The sequence below is a fragment of the Mustela nivalis genome (genome assembly GCF_964662115.1).
Source record: "Mustela nivalis genome assembly, chromosome: 13".
Lineage (NCBI taxonomy): Eukaryota > Metazoa > Chordata > Mammalia > Carnivora > Mustelidae > Mustela > Mustela nivalis.
The window spans coordinates 59,203,722-59,219,228 of NC_139032.1; the positions used below are offsets into that span (position 1 = coordinate 59,203,722).

At 40.3% G+C, this 15,507-nt stretch overlaps 1 protein-coding gene across 1 annotated transcript in view; it reads left to right on the plus strand.

The window, feature by feature from the left end:
* The window catches only part of MELK (maternal embryonic leucine zipper kinase), an 89,172-nt gene that overhangs the window by 14,025 nt on the left and 59,640 nt on the right, over nucleotides 1–15,507 (plus strand). Inside the window, exons 5-8 of the mRNA XM_082694869.1 lie at nucleotides 1,607–1,750; nucleotides 3,599–3,667; nucleotides 5,448–5,540; nucleotides 12,401–12,499. Coding sequence (XP_082550995.1) covers nucleotides 1,607–1,750; nucleotides 3,599–3,667; nucleotides 5,448–5,540; nucleotides 12,401–12,499 — 405 coding nt within the window. The remainder of the gene's footprint in view (nucleotides 1–1,606; nucleotides 1,751–3,598; nucleotides 3,668–5,447; nucleotides 5,541–12,400; nucleotides 12,500–15,507) is intronic.

Consider the following 15,507-nt stretch of genomic DNA (forward strand, 5'->3'; position numbering starts at 1 on the left):
TGACAATCTCTGGCATTCCTCCTTAGCTTGTACCACTCCAATCTCTGCCTCTGTCTCTAAATGGCGTTTTCTTATCTGTGTCTTTGTCCAGATTTCCCTCTACATGTAACAACACAGTCATTGGATTAGGGTTCATCCTGATTTAGTAGGACTTCACTGGGACTTGATTACATCTACAAAACTAAGTAACGTTATGTTTATTGGTACCAGATGTTAGGACTTGCACATATCTTTTTGGGGGACATAGTTCAACTCACAGCCTATAGGTGGGTTTCAATACATGTGTCATATGAATCAGACTCAAGTTTTAACTGCCCTTTTGGGCCTGAAATGTCAAGTCTTTAGAATTTCCATCATTCATCTCTTTTTTTTTTTTTTTTTTAAATATTTTATTTATTTATTTGACAGAGAGAGAGCACAAGTAAACAGAGAGACAGGCAGAGAGACAGGCAGAGAAAGAGAGAGAGGAAAGCAGGCTCTCCACTCAGCAGAGAGCCCGATGCGGGACTCGATCCCAGGACCCTGAGATCATGACCTGAGCCGAAGGCAGCGGCTTAACCCACTGAGCCACCCAGGCGCCCCACCATCATTCATCTCTTGTTTCATTTTCTTTAATCTCAGCCAAATAATTTGTAACTGCATATCATTTTTATAGATTAGCTCTATTTCAAAAGCACATTTTTTTTTTTGTTTTAAAGATTTTATTTATTCATTTGACACAGATCACAATAGGCATAGAGGCAGGCAGAGAGAAGGGGGGAAGCAGCTCCCCACCGAGCCCAATGCAGGGCTTGATCCCAGGACCCTGAGATCATGACCTGAGCCAGAGGCAAAGGCTTTAACCCACTGAGCCACCCAGGCTCCCCTCAAAAGCACATTTTAAAATTCATAATGTTGGGGCACTTGGATGGCTTCGTTTGTTAAGCAACCAACTCTTGATTTCTGCTCAGGTCATGATCTTGGGGTCCTGGGAGGAGCCCTACATCAGGCTTTGCCTTCTGCAGGGAGTCTCCTTAAGGACTCTCTCTCTCCTTCTCTGTGTTTCCCTCCGCTTGCACGCTTTCTCTCTTAAGAAATAAATAAATTTCAAAAGATGGGAATGGGTTTTAGTACTCTACTATAGAAATATAAAGCCCCTAATGGACTTAAAGAATCACAGGCGTTGGGGTGCCTGGGTGTCTCAGTCAGTTGAGTGTCTGATTCTTGGTTTCGGCTCAGGTTATGATATCAGGGTCTTTGGATGGAGCCCTGCATTGGGCTCACATTTAGTAGGGGAATCTGCTGGAGATTCTTTCTCTTCCACTTTTGTGCTCTCACTCTCTCGAATAAATATATCTTTTTAAAAAAAATATCCATGTTCGTTGGTTCTGCTCCTACTTACTGGTCATAAAACTGCTTGAGTCCATTAGCTATTGATCTCTTTCCTGGAGTAATTATTAACTTGTTTGATCCCAGAGGATATTTTTTAATATGCCTCATGCGTTTTCCTTCCCTTTAAGTTGAATTTAATAATATCTTTGAGTTAAGTAAAATTTTTTGTTTTAATTCCACTGAAGTGATTTTTCTAGGTAGTAACAATATCTGTGTGTCTCTGTTGTTACTGAAGTATTGCCCCGGAGGAGAGCTGTTTGACTACATAATTTCCCAGGATCGCCTGTCCGAGGAGGAGACCCGAGTTGTCTTCCGTCAGATAGTTTCTGCGGTCGCTTACGTGCATAGCGAGGGCTATGCTCATAGAGACCTCAAACCAGTAAGTGACTGTCACACATGCTCTCAATGTTGAGAGTTCAACACCATTTACTGGTAGTTACTAGTTGTCCAAGCGTTCTTTCTGTTTATAATCTATCTTGGCTTCTTTTTTTCTTCTACTCATAATGTGAACACTTTTTTTTCCTTTTTTTCTTTTTTGTGCTGGTAGGCTTTTTTGGATGTACTTGATTATTGGCATTCTATATATTTGTTTGCTGTGGGCAACATTATGAATGTCTTTGTAATCAGCTGGGGAATATAAACCTCAGGATTTTATCTCTCGGAAAGAGGAGTTTTGAGTATTTTCTTCAAGAATATTATCATTGAATATTTTCCCTTCAGTACTCTTTTCCTAACCCCATCTTTTTTTAATTTTAATTCCACTTTGCATCAGAAGGGAACAGTTCAATGGAATGAAGAGACTCTAATTTTCAGAAACAGAATAAAAATGTGAATACTCTTAAGTCTGCAAGCTCTGACTAATATGAACGATGGTGAACGTGGATTTTATGTTACTTGATATTAGGGTCAGGGACCTAGAATTGGTTGGCAAAATACGGCAATGCTACTATCCTTTTTCTCTGTTTATACCCCAGTCCTTTGATTTGAGTTCATTCTTTTGGTTTAGCACACACTCTGTTTGCTTGTAGTTGAACTTCAGAGCACCAAGGAGAAAATGGTTTATGTTAAAGTGTCTTGAGGGGAAGCAGGATCATTATCAACATTCCTCCTCTTTCCCCTTCTATACTTGTTTTCATTTCATTTCATTCTTTTTTAATGATTTTCATTCTATTGTTCCCAGACTGTTTAATGTAAACAATTTTAAATCTTATTTATTGGTTTTGCTGCTGCCTGGACAACATCACACAGAACCTCTAGCGGCAGGGTCTGCAGGCAGAAATGTAACTGTGACAAAGGGTTTTAGAAGAAATGCTTATCATATGGAAGCAGAAGTCTGCATTACATTTCCTGAATTTGGAAAAATGCAAAATATGTGTAACTTCCTTATTGAAAAGCTAGGTAGCTCTGCTGTCATCAGCCAACTCCAATTCTGTTATACTCCCAAGTTCTGTTGAGAATCTCAGATGGCAAGGCTGTCTTGTTGTGAATGTGTGGTGCAAAGCTCAAGAAGTCTATAATCTTGTTGGCCAAACTCATCAAAGAAGAAACAAAAGAATGGGAAGGCTAAATAGATGATCCCCAGTTGTCCAGACTCTCAAGTTCATTAACTGCACAACAAAAACCACAAGTGCAATAATATATGCTGCTTCAAAATATTTATAACTCTTGAAGTAAAGGGGAAAGAGAAGAAAAAAAAAACTCTGAAATTCCAGCCAAAATGTATTGCATTGGCATCTTTTTGTTTGTTTTTACACTTTTTTAAAAAAAAGATTTTATTTATTCATTTCACAGACAGAGATCACAAGTAGGCAGAGAGAGAGGGGGATGCAGGCTCACTGCTGAGCAGAGAGCCCAATGCAGGGCTCGATCTCAGGACCCTGGGATCATGACCCGAGCCAAAGACAGAGGCTTTAACCCACTGAGCCACCCAGGCACCCCCTGTTTTTATACTTTTATAGTGTTTGCTTTTGTCCTGAATATATATACTATAGATATGTAAAGGGTTTCTCCCCCTAAAATCTGTCAGTCCTTGCATAAGTTCCCCCAGAACACCTAAATTTCCTTTCTATTTTTTAAAAGCCTACTATGGGAAATACTCTGGAAATAAATGTCTTATATGTAAAAGAAAAGCATATATGTTTAAAAATTGTTTTTAGAAATGGCTAGAGGTAGGATGTGATATAAGGAAGTCAATACACAGTTAACGAAAATATCTTTGTTTTCCCAGGAAAATTTGTTGTTTGATGAATATCATAAAGTAAAGCTGATTGACTTTGGTCTCTGTGCGAAACCCAAGGTAAGTACAGAAATCAAAACACATTTATTTCCTTATTTCCTTTGTAAATGCACCTTTTAGTATGTTATCTTGCAGTGACTCCCACTTAGCTTTTATTGAGCTAGTAGCATCTATTAAGAACATTAAATTTCATCCCTTTTAGAAGTTCTCTAGATGATTCTTGTATGTAGCCAAGATTGAGAACCACCGCTCTAGGTGTGGGGTTGGTCCACTGAAGACCAGTGGGTATGCTCTGAATTTGTAGTGCCAAGGTAACATGAGGTCATTATAACGTGAATTCTGAATTGATCATGTTTTGCAGTTTGAGTATGTTGCCACTAGATGATGCTTTTGTTCATTTAAATAGGAGTCCCAAAACTCCTAAATTTCCCAAAAATTTAGTGCAGGTCTTTTTTTTAATCCAAGTGGTTTTATAACTAACAGTTACATTTTGAGAGACAGTCCCCTTTTTTAATAAAAGAAGAAGAAAGAAGTCCATATGCACTTTTAAATTTATCCTGTTATATGTTTCCTTAATTTGCACTCCACAGTTAAATACTGGTGTTCTCCAGTGTATCTTCTCTTTGAGGTGACTTTGAACTTCCCAGCTGTGCTATCTGCAGAGCTCCTGTGTGGCTGCCTGTTGGAGGCTTCCTCCTGAGTTCTCTAATGATGGCACTCACGGTCTCTAAAATGAGCTGTCTACACTCATTAAGAATGTTGAAATCGCAGACCTGTCTCAGCCCTTTGCAGTCCCATGATTATTTCCTGCCCCTGTCAGAATGAGCTAAATGCAAAGGGAAGCAGATTTTGCCCCTTCAGCTGAATGTTTGATTCTTTCTGATTTTCCTCTCCTTCCCTTGGCTCTTCAGAGATTGTCAATGGAGCCTTGTGTCTGGGATTCAAATGCTATAAGGCATTTTTTTGATCGGCAGCCATATAAAGATAAAACATACTTTAAGCAGATAAACTGGTTTAAGTCATGTTCTCCATAGGAGGCAGTGGAAAAGGTTTGTGACAGACTCCATTAGCTTTTATTTATGGCTGCCACAGATTCGACCCACACAGACACCATCTAAAAAAAGCAGGCTTGGCTGAGAGAGGATTGCCTCCGCTTTCTGCTGAGGAGTTCACTTCTGGGCTTGTTGTTGCAGTTGTAAATGAAATTTCGCAATCTCCCAAGTCGTTTGCAAGTTGTAAGACTATACAAGCATTGGGTGGTTGTATCATTTCCATTCTGTCTTGATATTCTGTGGGAGAGCAGAGGATGTTGGGCAGATCCCTCATTTTCACAGTTCTGGAAGTTCAGGCTGTGATCTGTGTTAAAACTGGGTCTAGAACACAGGCTCCTGAGATGCTGTTTTGTGCAGCAGGTCCCTCCCTCCCCTCTCAGAGAAGCCAAGCTTCTGTATTTGTAAAGATTTGGTATTTGAATTAGGGTCCAGGAAAAAAATAGCCCCTTTTCTTTGAGTACTTGGGGGATGGGAAGACACTGAGTGCTTGGGTGTCTGGTAAGCCGATTAGTATGTGAGTAGACGTCTAGGAAAGTATGAACCTGACTTAACTGAACTAAGGGGAAAAGGATTTTGTTCATGCTGGGTTGCAGTGATGCTGCAAATCCCAAAAGGAGGGAACTACATGTGTTTGCATGCGTATGGGCAGAGTATTGAGTTGGCCGCAGAGTCTCTTCGGGGTAATCCTTCATCTAGTTTCTCTTTGGTTGTGCCAAAAGAATGTTTATCATGGTTTTGATTTTGTAAGGCCTGTAACTAATGAGTCTTTCGTTTTTTCTTATTGACAGGGTAATAAGGATTACCATTTGCAGACATGCTGTGGGAGTCTTGCTTATGCAGCACCTGAATTAATACAAGGCAAATCCTATCTGGGGTCAGAGGTACTCATTCACTGATTAACTCAGTATATAATCAATATATATTTATTGGTGATTTCTAAGTGAGCCAGGCATTGTGCATTGGGGATATTACAATAAGGTAAGAAATAATCTTGTTCTTCAAAGGGTTCAATTTATTCAGAGAGTAAGATATAAAGTAACACATAAAATGAATAACTTGCAATAAATATAATAAGACATAGTATACTTATGAAGCAGGGATACATTTCTGGTGTCCTTGTTGTGGTTGTTTTTGTGTTAAACAGTACCATAGTTTAGAGTGGTTAGTCCAGCCAGGAAGAGCACAGGGCCACAAGAGCAGAGCTCTTGATGCTGGCTAGCTCTGAGAAAACTTGCACTTTGTTCATAGCCGACTATCTGAGGCCTGCAGTCCTGTGTAGGAGGCCCAAGCTCAAAAGGCCTGGGAATTGCTTTTTTACTTACTATTTGCTACTACAAGCTAGTCAGCCCTTTCCAGTGTCTGGAATACTAATTTTGCTGATATTAATATCATAAGGCAAACAAGGTTTAGGTATCAAAAGCTCAGGAAATGCTGGATTGAACAGTTTTCTTTAGTTCAGGACATCGCCAAATCTTTTATTTTATTTTACTTTATTTATTTATTTTTAAAAAATTTTTAAAATTTTAAAATTTTTTATTTTTTTTAAAGATTTTATCTATTTATTTGACAGATCAGAAGTAGGCAGAGTGGCAGGCAGAGAGAGAGGGGAAAGCAAGGCTCCCTGCTGAGCAGAGAACCTGATGCGGGGCTCGATCCCAGGATCCTGGGATCATGACCTGAGCTGAAGGCAGAGGCTTTAACCCACTGAGCCACCCAGGCACCTCTATTTTACTTTATTTTTAAGATTTTATTTTCGAGAAAGACAGCAGAGAGAACAAGTAGGGAGGGGGGAGTGGGCGGAGGGAGAAGCAATGTGGGACCCAATCCCAGGATCCCCGGATCATGACATGAGCCAAAGGCAGATGCTTAACTGACTGAGCCACCCAGAGGCCCCTGGACATCTCCAAATCTTTAATATGTTCTTGTACAATGTTGTCCTTTGGGGAACATCACAGAGAACAGCAGGTCTTGATTTGCCTTGCCTACGGAGTCCCCTTTTTATGTGGAATGTCTTTTGGAGCTAGTGTTATGTCAGAGAAACTTTGACATATGTCCATTAACTTTATTTATAACAAGAGAAGACGGGAACTGACTTGTTTTGGTGACTTTTAGTTGGATATAATTTCACAGTTAGGAATAGTTGCAGATAGGGAATGAGGAACTTCTGTATATGTTTAGTTATATTCACAGTTGTTTACATTTTTCCCTATTTGCTTGATCATTCTCTATGTTTGTATATATGTCTATTCTTTCTTGAACCAATTGAGAGTAAGTGTTAGACCTTATACCCTTTTATCATTATGTACTGCATATATTTCCTAAAAGCGAGGACCTTCTCTTTTATACCCATACTTTAGTTCTCAAAATCAGGGAATTTAACATCGATACAACTTATTTAATCCATAATTCATATTTCCATGCTGCTAATCATATCACTAATGTCCTTAGCTATATTTTCCCTCTGGTCCAGGATTGAGTTGAGGATCATGTAATGCATTTAGTTGTTATGTTTCTTTGGTCTTCTTTAACCTGGAAGAGTTCTTTACCCTTTCTCCATCTTTGACCTTGATGTTTTTGAGGAAGCTCGTTATTTTCTAGAAAGTCTCTCAATTTGAGTTTGTGTGAAGCTTATGGTTAGATTCAAGTTAGCATTTTTGGCAGATATAGCACAAAGGGGATGTTGTGGTTTTCTCAGTGAGTTGTAGGGAAAGGAACAAACTTTCACTGACCATTTAACATGACCATTTAGCATGATTTAGCATTTAACTAACCATTTAGCATGATTTTGGAATCATGCTAGGTCATTTTCTTTTTCAGTTGTGGTAAAATTTTACCATTTTAACTTTTTTTTTCTTAAACCATTTTAACCATTTTTAAGTGTACAGTTCAGTAGTGTTAGGCAGGTTCATATCGTTGTGCAAATAATCTCCAGAGCTCTTTCCATTTTGCAAAATGAAACTCTATATCCATTAAATAATTACTCTCTATTCATCCCTTCTCCCATTGCTGGCAGCCACCCTTTTACTTTCTGTGTGAATGTGACTATTCTAGGTACCTTATAAAGTGGGGGCATACAATATTTGTCTTTTCATGACTGACTTATTTCACTTAGCATAATGTCTTCAAGGCTTATCCATGTTGTAGCATGTGCAGAATTTTTTCCTTTTTGGGGGGGCCTAGGTGTCTCAGTTGGTCCATCCATGGATGAATGAATAAACAAAATGGGGTATATATACACAATGGTATATTATTCAAACTTAAAAAGGAAAAAAAAAACTTTTTTGGGGGGGGGCGCCTGGGTGGCTCAGTGGGTTAAGCCTCTGTCTTCCGCTCAGGTCATGATCCCAGGGTCCTGGGATTGAGCCCCACATCAGGCTCTCTGCTCAGTAGGGAGCCTTGCTTTCCCCTCTCTCTCTGCCTGCCCCTCTGCTGATTTGTGCTGTCTGTCTATCAAATAAATAAATAAAATCTTTTTTAAAAAAATCTTTTTTTTTTTTTTAAAGATTTTATTTTTTTGTTTGAGAGAGAGAGTGAGAGAGCAAAAGAGCAAGAGCAGGGAGTAGGGAAAGGGACAAGCAGACTTCCCTCTGCATGGGGAGCCCACCATGGGACTCAATTCTGAGACCCTGAGATCATGACCTGAGCTGAAGTCAGATGCTTAACTGACCACCCAGATGCCCTAGTAATTCTATTTTTAATTTTTTGAGAAACTGCCATACTGTTTTCCATAGTGGCAGCAACATTTTACATTCCTACAACAGTCTACAGGGTTCCTTATACAAGATATTTTTTATAATTGTCATTTATATCCACAGAGATTCTAGGGCACCTGGGTGGCATAGTCTCTCGAGCTTCCTACTCTTGGTTTGAACTTAGATCATGATCTCTCTGTAGTCTGACCCAACCCTGCATCTGGGCTCTGCACTCAGTGAGGAGTCTACTTCACATTCTTCCTCCCTCTCTCTCCCCCACTCTGTTCCTCCCACTCACCTGCAGGGCACTTGTCCTCTCTCTCTCTCAAACAAATAAATACAAAAAATTAAAAATAAATAAATTCTTTATGTCCACAAAAATCCTTTGGAGTGAATACCACTACTCATTTCATTAAGTTAAGATAAAGAAGTTGAAGAAATTGAGGCTCAGAAATTAAGTGCCTCTTCGGGGTCACATAGTTGGTAACTACAGGTCAACATTTGAACAGAGCGAGGCTTTACTGTGTACCCCTACTTTCTCTTTTTTATTATATAATAATTTTCTTAAAGATTTTATTTATTTATTTGAGAGAGAGAGAGGGAGAGAGAGTGAGCACGAGTCAGGGGCAGAGGCAGAGGGAGTGGGAGAGGGAGAAGCAGATTCCCCACTGAGCAGAGAGCCTTAATTCGGGGCTCAATCCCAGGACCCTGAGATCATGACCTGAGCCAAAGACAGCCGCTTAACCGACTGAGCCACCCAGGCCCTCCATAATAGTTTTTTTGAATAGACTTTTTTTTTTACATTTTTTTTTTTTTTTTAGATTTTTTTTTTTTTATTTATTTGTCAGAGAAAGCGAGCGAGAGCGAGCACAGGCAGAGTGGAAGGCAGAGTCAGACGGAGAAGCAGGCTCCCTGCGGAGCAAGGAGCCTGATATGGGACTCGATCCCAGGACGCTGGGATCACGACCTGAGCCGAAGGCAGCTGCTTAACCAACTGAGCCACCCAGGCGTCCCTTTTTTTACATTTTTAAAAAAAGATTTTATTTACTTATTTGAAAGAGATCACAATTAGGCAGAGAGGCAGGCAGAGAAAGAGGGGGAAGCAGGCTCACCACTGAGCAGAGAGCCTAATGCCCTGCTTGATCCCAGGACCCTGATATCATGACCTGAGCCAAAGGCAGAGACTTAACCCTCTGAGCCACCCATGTGCCCTTTTTTCTACATTTAAAAAAAGTTTTAATTCCAGTATAGTTAACATATGGCATTATATTAATTTCAGGTGTCCAGTATAGTGACTCAGTAATACATTACTCAGTGCTCATCATGATAAGTGTACTCTTTAATCCCTTCACCTATTTCACCCATCCTTCCACTCACCACCCTGTATTTTTCCACTGTTCCGTCTAGTCTCCTAGGGGGAGCGGTAATTATATGCCTAATGCTCACAAGATTCTTAGAGAACTGGTGGTGAGACCCTGCTGGTTTGAATGCTTATGAGATTCTCCTATGGGATCTTCAGGTGTTTTCTTGTCTATTTTAATTTAATTTAATTTAATTTTGGAGAGAGAACGAGGAAAAGCAGATTGGGGGAGGGGCAGAGGGGGAGGTAGAGAGAGAATCTAAAGCAGGCTGCATGCCTGCATGCGAGGCTCATTCTCTCACCTGGAGATTGTGACCTTAGAGGAGAATAGGTCAGTTAACTGACTGAGCTACCCAGGCACCTCTCTTGTTCATTTTAGTTTGACTTTCTATCCTTCTAGGAGAGTGTCCCAAGGAATTGTATGAGGCACTTGTTAAAAAATGTAGAGCTCAGTCCTGTATGCTTAACAGATTTTGATTCAGTTTTCTTTTTTCCTTTTTCTTTTTTTAAAAAAGATTTTATTTTATTTATTTATTTATTTATTTATTTTTAAAGATTTTATTTATTTATTTGTCAGAGACAGAGGGAGAGAGAGCAAGTGAGCACTGGCAGACAGAGAGGCAGGCAGAGGCAGAGGGAGAAGCAGGCTCCCTGCCAAGCAAGGATCCTGATGCGGGACTCGATCCCAGGACCCTGGGATCATGACCTGAGCCGAAGGCAGCTGCTTAACCAACTGAGCCACCCAGGCGTCCCAGAGTTTATTTATTTATTTGAGAGAGAGAGAATGGGAGAGAGAGAGAGCACGAGATGGGGGAGGGTCAGAGAGAGAAGTCAACTTTGTGTTGAGCAGGGAACCTGCTGTAGGACTGGATCCTGGGTCTCCAGGATCATGACCTGAGCCACCCAGGTGCCCTGGTTCTGTTTTCTAAGGCGGGGCTAAAACAAAGAAAAGAATAAGGAAAAGAATCTTCATTCTAAAATAAGTACGTTAGGTAGTTCTGTTGTTCATGGTCCAGATCATGCTTTAAGGAATGTCCCATATCTCTAATAAATATCTCTAATTGCTTCAGTGATTTCTCACAGGAAATGGTTTCAAACCCCTCCTCCCTCTGATCATCATCATCATTATTATTTTTTTCTTATTCGGCAATTGGTAGCGTATGGATTTGCTTGCCTTTGCTTTGGCTTATAATTTTACTTGATTAATTTATTCTCATATCCAGTTCAAAACAGCGCAGGAAAGGTGTTTGGATGAGTTAACTGAGGAATACTTTTTCTGTTGTTTTTCTCTCTAGTAGGCTTTGGTAGATTTCTAAGAGGTTGTTGATTTTCTTTATCTTTTTATGTGACCTCAGACATAATCTCTGTTGACCTCTTCTTATAAGATTTGATGAAGCCATGCTAGCCCACTTCTTCCTGTGCAGTCTGTTTGCTTTGAATTTAACACCCTGATCAGGAGTGCTATGCTATCAAGGGTTAATTTATGGATTAATTATTTCACATCTCTGAGGCATAAATTGTTAATTTCTGACCTCTTGCAACTTGGAAGAAGAAATCAGGTGTTTGCCTGAAAGTAAATTATTTACTTGGGATATTTTAATAATTTCATATGATTTGGTGGACAGGACTGGGTTAGATTTGGGTTACTTAGTATGGGCACTACCTAGATATGATGCTGCTTGAGTTATTTTAACGGTTTCTCTCCTCTGCCCAACACTTCCTGCTTTTAAAAAAAAAATGCTTGGGGTGCCTGGGTGGCTCAGTTGGTTAAGCAACTGCCTTCGGCTCAGGTCATGATCCCAGGGTCCTGGGATTGAGCCCCACATCGGGTTCCCTGCTCCGTGGGGAGCCTGCTTCTCTCTCTCCCTCTGCTGCTCTGCCTGCTTGTGCTCTCTTGCTCTCTCTGTCAAATAAATAAATAAAATTTTTAAAAAAATGCTGCCCTTTTTACCTCTTAAAATTTTCTTAAGGCTCAAGTGAGGGTGGGAGCTGTGACTTGTCCTCAGCCAACAGTGGCGTCATTATTGACTAAGGCCAAATACCGCTTGAGTAAGTAGGTAGTGCTTAGGACACAGAGGACACACGGATATCTTATGTAAAGGTTAAGCTTCTTTCTGGGATTTTGAGATTTGTAGGGGTGTTTGTGCTGGCAGGCTAATTTCTAGCATCTGTATTTGAGAAGTCAATTGCTGAACTTTATTAAGGTTTCTTTACATAGAGAGGACTTTACAGCACAGTTTAGTCACATTTGCAGATTGTTAAAAGTAAATTTTAAGACTTGTTTTGACATCCTCGTGCATGTTTATATAATCCTCACCTGTAATAAGCCCTCAATAGCACTATAGAATTGTCTTCCCGAATCAGAGGCTGGCTCTGTCTCCTTTCTTATCATGTCCTATCCAGCCCAGCCAACTGGGAATTATTTTCTCTTAAGTGTTAGAATCCAACATTGGAAGAAAGCGCATGAACTGAGTTAGGAGACCCAGCTGGGTGGCCTGCCATTGACTGGGTAACTTCAAACAAGCCTTCCTTTCTGACCTCTAGCTTCCCTGTCTGTGGAATCAGCAGGCTGAATTGGATGGTCTCCGTGCTCTTTTTCAGTTCTCTAAGATTCTGTGATTTTTGTTAAGTGTACTGCCCTTCTGTAATATGCTCTAAATGTTTTTTTAAATTATTTTTTTCTCCTCAGGCAGACGTTTGGAGTATGGGCATACTCTTATATGTACTTATGTGTGGCTTTCTACCATTCGATGATGATAATGTCATGGCTTTGTACAAGAAGATTATGGTGAGTATGACAAGGCATAGGATTTCAGTGTAAAAGTTCTGTACTGCATACTATTTGCTTCTATCCATAAAAGTACAAAAACAGGTAAAAGTAATGTGTGCTGTTAGAAGACAAGATGGGGGTTATGGTTTGGAGGAAGGAATGAATGGAAGAGGGGTCAGGGGTTTCTGTTGTGTTTCTTTTCTTTTTAAGATTTTATTTATTTACTTGATGAGAAAGATCACTAGTAGGCAGAGAGGCAGGCAGAGAGAGAGGGGGAAGCAGGCTCCCCACCGAGCAGAAAGCTTGATATGGGACTTGATCCCAGGACCCTGAGATCATGACCTGAGCCAAAGGCAGAGGCTTGACCCACTGATCCACCCAGGCACCGCTCTGTTGTGTTTCTTGATCTGGGTGCTGGTTATACTTGTGTATTCAGTTTTTGAAAACTTGTCCAGGTGTGCCCTCATAATATGTATACTGTTCTGTGTGTATATTATACTGCTTCAGTAAGTAGCTCAATGAGACAAAAACAAAAGTAAGATGATTTTTCTGCTAACAGTTTTTATTTTGTATCCCGAAATAATACTTTAGTAATTTACTGGGTTAAATCACATTCTTCTATTGAATTCTGACAAAATAAGAGAAACGGTTTCTTTTTGAAGGTAACATTTGGCTTTAAGGTATAATAGAACTATAGTTAAGAGTACTGTTAGCTTTGTTAAAATCGTTATCTATCAGAGACAGGAAGTAGATTTGTGGTTGTGGGTGTTGTGGATGGAGTAGCAGTGGGGGAGTAACTGCTAATGATATAGGGTTTATTTTGGGGGGCTGAGAGCATTCTGGAATTACACAGTGGCAATGATCGCATAGCTTTGTGAATATACTAAAAATTATTGAACTGAACACTTTGAAAGGGTGATAAGTTCTGTGAATTATATTCAATTAAAAAAATCCTCAAAATCATGTATAGCAAGGAAAACAGTAAAATTCTTTTCAACGATTTCATGTTCAAAGCAAGCTAACACAAGAAGATATGTAAAGAGGAAGAAAGAACACCATTTTGTGCCCCTAGCAAACCAGGGTCAGACCAGTGGAGCAGCTTCTCTCCACAAAGTTTGAATTCAGTTCTGTTGAACAAGTATTTCCAAAGGTCGTCTTTGTATGAGATATTGGAAGGCATGAACAGGGATCTGTAAAACTTGATCATCGTCCATTTCATTCTTGTTGGAGACAGATACAAGACTATCTAAAAAGAGTGAAGGGTCAGGGATGCCATATTATAACAGAGATATAAATGAGGCTAATACAGGAATGGGTAAGGCGTGTGGGAGAACATGTTCTAGGAAGTGAGGTTTGAGCAGGGCTTTCAAAAAAGGGTGGAAGTACTTCAGAAAAGGATGTGGGAGAGAGCATGCTGATGGAGTAGACAGTATGAGCAAAGACAGAAGATTGGAGAAGCATGAGGGAAAACTGTCTGACGTTTTCTGTGGCTGGACCACTGGGTTTCCAGCACCCTTTAGGGAGGGAGACTACCAAATCAACTCTCGTTCTTTGGATGTGTTACACCAAATGGAAGTGGGAATTCCGGTTGGCTCATTTCTTGCCCTATAGAACAAGTTTAAGGGCACTGAGTTCAATCTTCAGTTTTTAAATTTATTTGACTTATTATTTCCTATATCCCATCCTGGAAAAGCCTTTAAAATCCATGCCAGAATGACAAAGAATAGTTTTGGGAAGAGATGGAATGGTGGTAGTTCCAACTCTTTGAAGGCTAAGGAGCTCTGATGGATGCTCACGGTAGCTGTTAGCACTGCTTTGGGGAATTGTGTGGGCACGTGCTTCTCCTTGGGAAGGGGAGAATGATGGGGCAGTAGCTGGCAGCCGGCTTCCTGGGACTAGTAGCTAACAGCCTGTATTTATTTCTTTCCCTTCTCCAGAAGCCTTCTTTCGGCTTTATAGGATAGTAGCGGTTGCTTTGGCTCTGGTGGCTCATGGTGGCCACAGTTCCTGACTACATAGAGCCATAGCCTACTCTGCTCCCAGCAGCATACGAGAGTAGTGGTTGGATCGCTTTATTGCTTCAGCTTTGCTTAGAACAGAAACGGAGTGGGTTGGAGACTGGTCTTTGGGCAGCTCAGCAACAATTATCTAGCTATGCTTTTAAAAAAAAGAATTAGGTTGGGCTCTTCAATATTCTTTTTTTTTTTTTTTAAGATTTTATTTATTTATTTGACAGAGAGAGGTCACAAGCAGGCAGAGAGGCAGGCAGAGAGAAGGGGGGAAGCAGGCTCCCTACTGAGCAGAAAGCAAGGCTCGATCCCAGGACCCTGAGATCATGAACTGAGCTGAAGGCAGAGGCGTAACCCACTGAGCCACCCAGGCACCCCAATAATTTACTCTTTTTGCTGCTCTTTTCTTTAAAGTAGTAGAGCTATGTTTCTTGTTCTGAAAATAATTTTAGTACTGTAACTACTAGTATATTTTACCTCACTCTTTTTTTTGGAATTCCATGCCAAAGAAACTGACAAACATATTTCTCCTAGATGAACTAGAATTGGATCTATTTGGTGGTATAGCATTAAATCTTATATACCGTTAAAATTCTAGAAAGACAGTGTGGGAACACATAATCCTAGAAAGTCACTGTTGGAAAGGATCTTATAAATTATGTTTTCTTACTTCTGCTTCTTGTTTCATATTTAAATCTTGACTAAAACTTCTTCTGCCTTGGCTGTCGATGTAATTTCTCTGCATATTAGCATCATTTGGAGTACTTTAAAATATATTGGGTCTGGCCCCCAGAGCAATTAAATAAGAATCTCCATGGTGTTTTTTTTTTTTTATTTTAAGATTTTAATTTATTTGACAGAGAGATCACAAGTAGGCAGAGAGGCAGGCAGAGAGAGAGGGGGAAGGAAGCAAGCTCCCCGCAGAGCAGAGAGCCCAACGTGGGGCTCGATCCCAGCACCTGAGACCATGACCTGAGCCAAAGGCAGAGGCTTAACCCACTGAGCCACCCAGGCACC